Raw genomic sequence first — 6,935 nt, 5'->3', positions numbered from 1 at the left:
TATAAGTTTTGAAACGTTGTAGGTATCACAATTCCTAGAAAAAGAAACTTAAAAGAAATAATAAAAAACTCACCAGGCTACTTACTGCCTGAGGTTAAATATTTTTCAAGGCAGTAAAAGCTATTGATAAGACTATATTCAACGACAAATAAAATTTACTGAGGGTATTCTAATTTGCATAGGATTGAGTAACATTTACAGTTAAGCTGCTACCTTACCACTTTCAAATTTTAAGTTGACATAAGATAGACATTTTGATACGACTTATTACTAATACAGACCAAATTCTGGCTGTTGTCTTCCTATAAGTAGCATTTACTATAACACTAGTAACCTTAATTCTAGCGTTTGACTTCACAAGAAAAAAACGTTTAACAATAGTAAAAGTATAACCAAAGTTGTATGTACCCTTTCGTACATAACTTTTTATTTTTACCATACTGTATAAATATATTTTCCCTTTTTTTACCATTTTGTTTTTCAATAATAATATTTAAATGAGTCCAAAGGTAAGTATGTTGGTTATCAATTTATGTATACCTTGTTTATTTTATCTCTTAGAAAGCCATCACTTACAAAACTTAAATAATATTCTGTGTAGAATTTTATGTACATAAAAAAAGTCCTCTGCTTTTGATCAGACAGACAGCAAGTCTAGGTAACAGCTATACACAGATTGTAGAGTTGCTATTGATTCAGTACAATGCATAAAAGGACCTTAACCTACGCCAGCTTACATATATTTAATAATAAAAGGCTAATTCACATCCTATGACTCAAAATACCTCCCAATGGAGATAAAACAGAGATGCTAGGATACACTGAATATTTATTTCAACATTAAAATGGGACACAAGTTTTTGGTTACACAACGGAATTATCGATAGTAAACTTTGAACTGTTTCGTAGTTATACACTTGGTCAAAAATATGGGTTTTTTTCTATAACTCAACGGTCCTTTAAAGAAAGAAGGCACAGGCTTATTGTTCAGTTCTCTTTATCCGTGTTGCCAAAAGTGACTTCCATGTATCGCATTCTAGTACTATTTGCTGAATGTAAAAGATATGCATACGAGTATTACCGTGTAACGTTTGAAGGCTCACATACCCTACCGTTCATTTCTACAAATAGTGGTGTGTGTCAATATATATAGGAAACATTCTCTTATGTTAATTCACCAACTTTAGTTTTTGCATATTATTATGCTCATTATCAATATAAACGTTGTCACATTGTTACATTATATCTCAACCAATTTTACATTTCTTGAATATCCTGTATTGCGGAAATAATGTTTAAATTAAACAAAAGCCAAGACATGATATCATTTAAAGATTTTCAAGATTCAAGATTTTATTCAATTAAACCAGAAGGTCATAAACCCATGTGGTACATATATTACAAATAAATTTTGAACAATATATAATATTACAAAATATACATGCATAATATCTGAACATACCTCTACATGTATGTAGTATATGTACACAATCATTTTAGTCTCTTATATATATGTGTTCATAAATTTCAATAGAAAAGGGACAAAACTATACATGAAACGCAAATTACACATTAATTTGTGTTATCTCCCATGCACTGAGGCGTATTTATAATATGATTTATCAAATTTTTGATTAGTGAGAGTATCTAATTATGTGTCATATATTATCTACTCATATATTGTTGTAATCATTAATATAACTATTTTGCTTCAAAAACCCATACAATTCTGATTCTGAATAAAAACCGTATCATGCATAAGAATAGAGACTAACAAATTACACGTTTTGAATATTGTTTTTGTATAATAATCGCATTTGCTGTTATATATATATATTTTTTTTAATGTTGTCGAACTGTTTGAGTATTCCAGCTTTACCGACAAATAACGAAAGAACTAAAGTGGTAAAACTTTGATTTGAATTGAACTTAAAAGCGTAATAATGATGAGCCCATAAAATGCGTATAATATGTGACTACACCCTTAATTTGAAGTATCACCCGAAACGAAAGTTGTGACACTTCAACACAAGGTATCATTTTATTTAACAATTATTATCTCATTTAAAAAAGTGAGGTTTACATAATAGGGTATAATTATTCAAACACGTCATACACTACATTATTACTTATATAAAAATATACCATATCAAATCGATAATAACATGAAAGCATACACACTAAATACTGCATTTCTTATTACAGTGAAGTAATTTTAGCATTCAAAGCATTAATTACCATATAATACAGTTTTTCTCAAAGTAAAAGCCTTTTCAGTATACAATGATAAATTCTTAAGGATTTGCTTTTTACCGTTCATTACCAATTCTATAATTTTTTGCATATTTGGTCGCTTCCAGTAATATTTTGGGATGAATTATTTTCTCAAATCATGATACAAAGAACATTCTAAGACAAAATGGTACTCGTCTTCAAGTATATTGCATATATTACATTTCCTTTCATTAACTGGTGTGCTCGTAGGCCTGGTCCACCGACCAGTCTCTATACATAATCTGTGCGAAGATAGGCGTAAACGTGACAAATTGATACGATATTTATTAATAACAACAATATCTAAGTACGACTGAAAACCATGATTAGCAATATATTTATACAATGAGGCTCTGCTTGAATCATTTAACCTACTAGACCAATTTTGAAAATTTTAAATATATGTAGAGTTCGAAAGAAGAAAAGACCAAAGCTAAATGGATTTATTGTCTTTAGACATGAAGAGAACAATAAATATATATTTCACCGGATAATGTCTTTACTTGTATAAAATGTAACATTAATAAAAGATGAAATGTACAGCAAATACGTTTACATGTAAAAGGAAGATACATTATATTATTAAAGTATTATTATAGTTTAATACATAATATATTTTGTTCTGAAAAATCTGTATTTTCTTTAGAAATACTAATTTAAAAGTTAAAATTTGCTTAACTGATTGGCATCCGTTGCATGTTTAAATTTATAACCAGCACGGGGAATTGTATACTTTGAAATCATTTTGTAATTTAGAATCATTCCATGACAAGCGATACGTCAAATGCAAAAATTTTACCGGTATATTCTGCCATCTGTAAATATAAACACATTTATTTGATTTAGTTTATCTATTCCTTTTCATATAGTAATAAGTGTATTCAACACCGTGAAGATAATTGTATATTTATTAAATGTGTATAAACATATCAATGTCAGTTTTCTTTTTGAATGTGTCTCCAACAAACTGAAATATCTTACTGTTATTGCACTTGTCATGAAGCACCCTAAATTATGCTTTCCAGTGTCTTTAATATTCTGAATTGCGTGTGTATGAATACAAGTGTCATCATAATCCTGAAGTGCGTTTGTATGATTGTACGTTACATCAAACATCCTGGGGTGTGATTGTATGATTGAACGTGTCTTCAACATTTTTAAGTGTTTTTGTATCATCGTGCATGTCTTCAACCTCCAGAAGTTTCTTTGCATGCTTGTACGTTTCTTCAACATCTTGAAGTGCCTTTGTATGATTGTACGTGTCTTCAACATCCTGAAGCATGTTTGTTTGAGTGTGCGTGTCTTTAACATCTTGAATCGTGTCTTTATGATTGTACGTAGATGCAACATCCTGAAGTATGCTTGATTGATTGAACGTGTCTTTATCAACCTGTAGTCTGCTTGTATAATTGTTCATGTCTTCATCATCCTTGAGACACTTTTCATGACCTGTTCTAGAATATCCATTATATTCCTTTTTTTTAATATCTTGCGTTACACCATAGGCATTATCTGTTTTGCAGTCTTTCAGTAGTTTTTCGTTTAAATGATTGTATGGATTTTCATCTGTTTCTTTAATTGTTAACTTTTCATCTGATTTGTTCACTGTATCATGTTGGGTTTTCAGCTTCATAGCTGCTTTCTCTACTGTATCGTATGTAGCGTCAAAGCTATCTCCTTATTTTACATGCAACTTCAATGTGTTATACGCCCCTTTATCCTGCTCTAATCCTATATCGGCCATGTCACCAATTGTCTTAGTTGCATTTTGTTTAAGATTAAAGCTAACCTGTGCATAATTTTCGTTGTCTTCCTGCACATCATTTACTGCGACATTGCTTGTTCGCGGTAATACCTTATCAATCTGTTCATAAGGAGAATCAGAATGGCCTTCATATACATTGTTGACGATTAAGGATGTATCCATTGTGCATTTTGACGTTATATCAGATGAAAAGATGTTACAAAACACGATCGGCATTTTCCCTCTAAAACATATTAATAACAATTTTACCAGTAACCAGTTGTTCCATAAAATAAATGTGACCAAATAGATAAGTACTGACAAAATGCTGGAAATGTTTTTAAAATCTTATCATTCAAATTGGACATTTTACACTATTTACAGTATAATTGTTGAAAGGGAATATGATTTTCGAAATTTTATTAAATAATATGTCGCGGCATATGTTCTTTTCTGAGAAATTTAAACATAGGAACTGTTTAAATATTAATACGAAATGGTCCGCAGTAGTCTTTGGTAGTAAACATTATAATAAAGCTGAATTTATTCCATGGTTTCATGACCTTAATACAAAAATACAATACCGTCTCTTTGTTAAAATAACTGCTATAACAGCACCAATAATTATTAGGAAGGTGGCAACCGATACTCCAATAGGGATTCCATAATTATAGGCTGAAAACATTCAAGTAAATAATTAATTCAAATTAAGTGAGTTAAGATTGAAAAATAAATTTTTATTATGAAATGGGCACTCTTTATGTATTCTTTATAACAATCTTTGTTTCCAAAGCCTGTGAGTCTTAGCATGCATTTTAAATACATTTATTGTTCATTGACCAATGGAACAACATGCACTCATTATAATATTATAAAACGTGGCCAAACAAATTAAGGAAAAATATTCTTGATTTTGTTTTGAAATGCTGATGCTTACAATTACAAAAATAAACTTACATTTTATATTTTTTGCGCTTTTCATTGTGGAACTATTCATTGAACTGATTATAAAACTGGTCGAAGTAGAACTTTGTGGAGATATTAATGCGCTGTCGCCTGAACCTGATGTTGCTGCCGATGTTGATTTCTCACTTGAATTTAATGCCGTTGTTTCTGTAGTTTCAATTAGGGTATTCAATGCAATATCTATAGATTTATATAATTATTCAAATAAGTATTTCGGTAATGATAATAATAATTAATTTCTTAATTTCAATCTTTTCCCCCAATACTTTAATGACATTAATTTCATCTTATTAAAATTCGGAATACAATGTATTTATTGAAATGAACATTATATTAACTAGCAAGTGCGCTTTGACGTTTTCATCAATATGCCACGTATTGTAAGAAAGTGAATTCGTACCATTTTTACACAGAGCATGTTTCTTCATGTTGGTTTTAGCGGTGAATTTCAACAGGGTCTTACTTCCAGATGTTGTTCTGTTGAGAAAGCCAAACTTTCTTGGTTCCATGACTGTAGCTAAATCTAATCAATACAAACAAGCAGGAGTTGTTTATTTTATCTAAGATAAAAAAATATTTATTAAAGTGACCATCCGCATTTAATGGTATATGGTGATTGAACAGATGAAATTTAAAAAAGTGTACATTTTACCATAATTCCTGTCAATTTTATAGTTAATTTCGCATTAACGAGAGACAACTTAAGTTTCAGTAAGTATCCATCGGAATTGATCTGTAACGTTCTATTGATAATGGAGTGGGCGGTCTTATACATATATTTAAGGTAGATTTACATTTTTTCCAAAAATTTTTTTTTTAAAAAAAACCCTTTTTTTTTGAAAAAAATTTCTTTTCCGTTTAAAGAGCCCAGTTTTTTTTAAAAAATTAATTTTAAATTTTAAAAATAAAATTGGGACCAAAAAAAAAAATTTTTGGGGCCAAAATTTTAAAATTTTAATTTATTTTTTCCTAAAAACATGCATTATTTCTTTTTTTTAAATTTTTAGGGCCCCTTAAAATTTTAAATATAAATTTTGGAAAAAATTTAAAAGGAAAAATTTTAAAAATTTTGGGAAAAAAAATTTTTGAAACAAATTTAAAAAAGTCACTTTTTTTTTTTAAAATTTCCCCCCAAAAAAAATTTTGGGGGAAAAATTTCCCAAAAGGGGAAACCCCCGATACTTTTTTACAAAAAAAATTTCAAAAAACTTTAAAAATTTCGAAAAGGGTTTTTAAAAAACCCAAAAACCCAATTTTGGGAAATGTTTTAAAATAAAAAAATTGAAAATTTTTTAGGGGGGAAAAAAAAAAAACCAAAAAAAAAACAAAAAAAAAACCAAAAAAAAAAAAACCCCCCCAAATTTCCCCACAAAAAAAGGGATTTCCCCGGGGAAAATCCCCAAAAGGCCAAAACCCAAAACCCAATTTTCCTACAAAAAAACCCAAACCCAAAAAATTTTTCAGAACAAAAAAAAAAATAATAAAAAAATTTTATTTAAAAAAAAAGGGAATATTTTTTAAATAAAAAAATAAAGGGTTAGTAAAAACTACAAATAAAAAATTCCATTTCCCACAAAAAAAAAAAAACCCAAAACCCAAACTTTCCCCCTCCGTCAAATTTTCTCCCAAAAAAGGGTTTCTTTTTCAATGAATTTTAAAATTTAAATGGGGGCCCGTTTTTTTTAAAAAACCAAAAAATTTTCGTCCCCCAATGGGGGGGGCGCTTTTTTATAAAAATTTCTTTTTTTAAACCCGTAAATTTGTATTTCCTCCCCAGGGGGGGACATTTTTTGATGGTTTCCAAAAAAAAACCAAGGGGCCCCAATCGTAAAAACCCTTTTTAAAGCCTTTTAAAATACGTTTTTTGGGGGGGCCCGTTTTTTCATCTTTCGGGGGGTTTCCTCAAATAAAAAAGTTTAAAAAAAGTTTTTAAAAAAACCCAAAGGGAAAT

At 29.3% G+C, this 6,935-nt stretch overlaps 1 protein-coding gene across 2 annotated transcripts; it reads right to left on the bottom strand.

Moving 5' to 3' along the window:
- Positions 1 to 1,495: 1,495 nt before the first annotated feature.
- LOC132717307 (uncharacterized) lies at positions 1,496 to 5,747 on the bottom strand. 2 transcript variants are annotated; one of them, XM_060700738.1, is made up of 4 exons: positions 5,385 to 5,747; positions 4,976 to 5,164; positions 4,603 to 4,693; positions 1,496 to 4,262 (listed from the first exon to the last, which is right to left on the bottom strand). In XM_060700738.1, exons 1-4 carry the CDS (start codon positions 5,491 to 5,493, stop codon positions 3,953 to 3,955), a joined length of 699 nt encoding a protein of 232 aa, XP_060556721.1. In that variant the 5' UTR covers positions 5,494 to 5,747; the 3' UTR covers positions 1,496 to 3,952. The 2 variants fall into 2 exon arrangements, with proteins under 2 accessions (XP_060556721.1, XP_060556722.1); XM_060700739.1 differs by having other exon boundaries at positions 4,976 to 5,131.
- Between the last annotated feature and the right edge of the window lie 1,188 nt (positions 5,748 to 6,935).

Source organism: Ruditapes philippinarum, unplaced genomic scaffold (assembly GCF_026571515.1).
Source record: "Ruditapes philippinarum isolate M1 unplaced genomic scaffold, ASM2657151v2 ctg3160_1_1_1_1, whole genome shotgun sequence".
Lineage (NCBI taxonomy): Eukaryota > Metazoa > Mollusca > Bivalvia > Venerida > Veneridae > Ruditapes > Ruditapes philippinarum.
The sequence above is the reverse complement of the archived record's forward strand: the minus strand, read 5'-3'. Positions and strand labels throughout refer to the sequence as shown.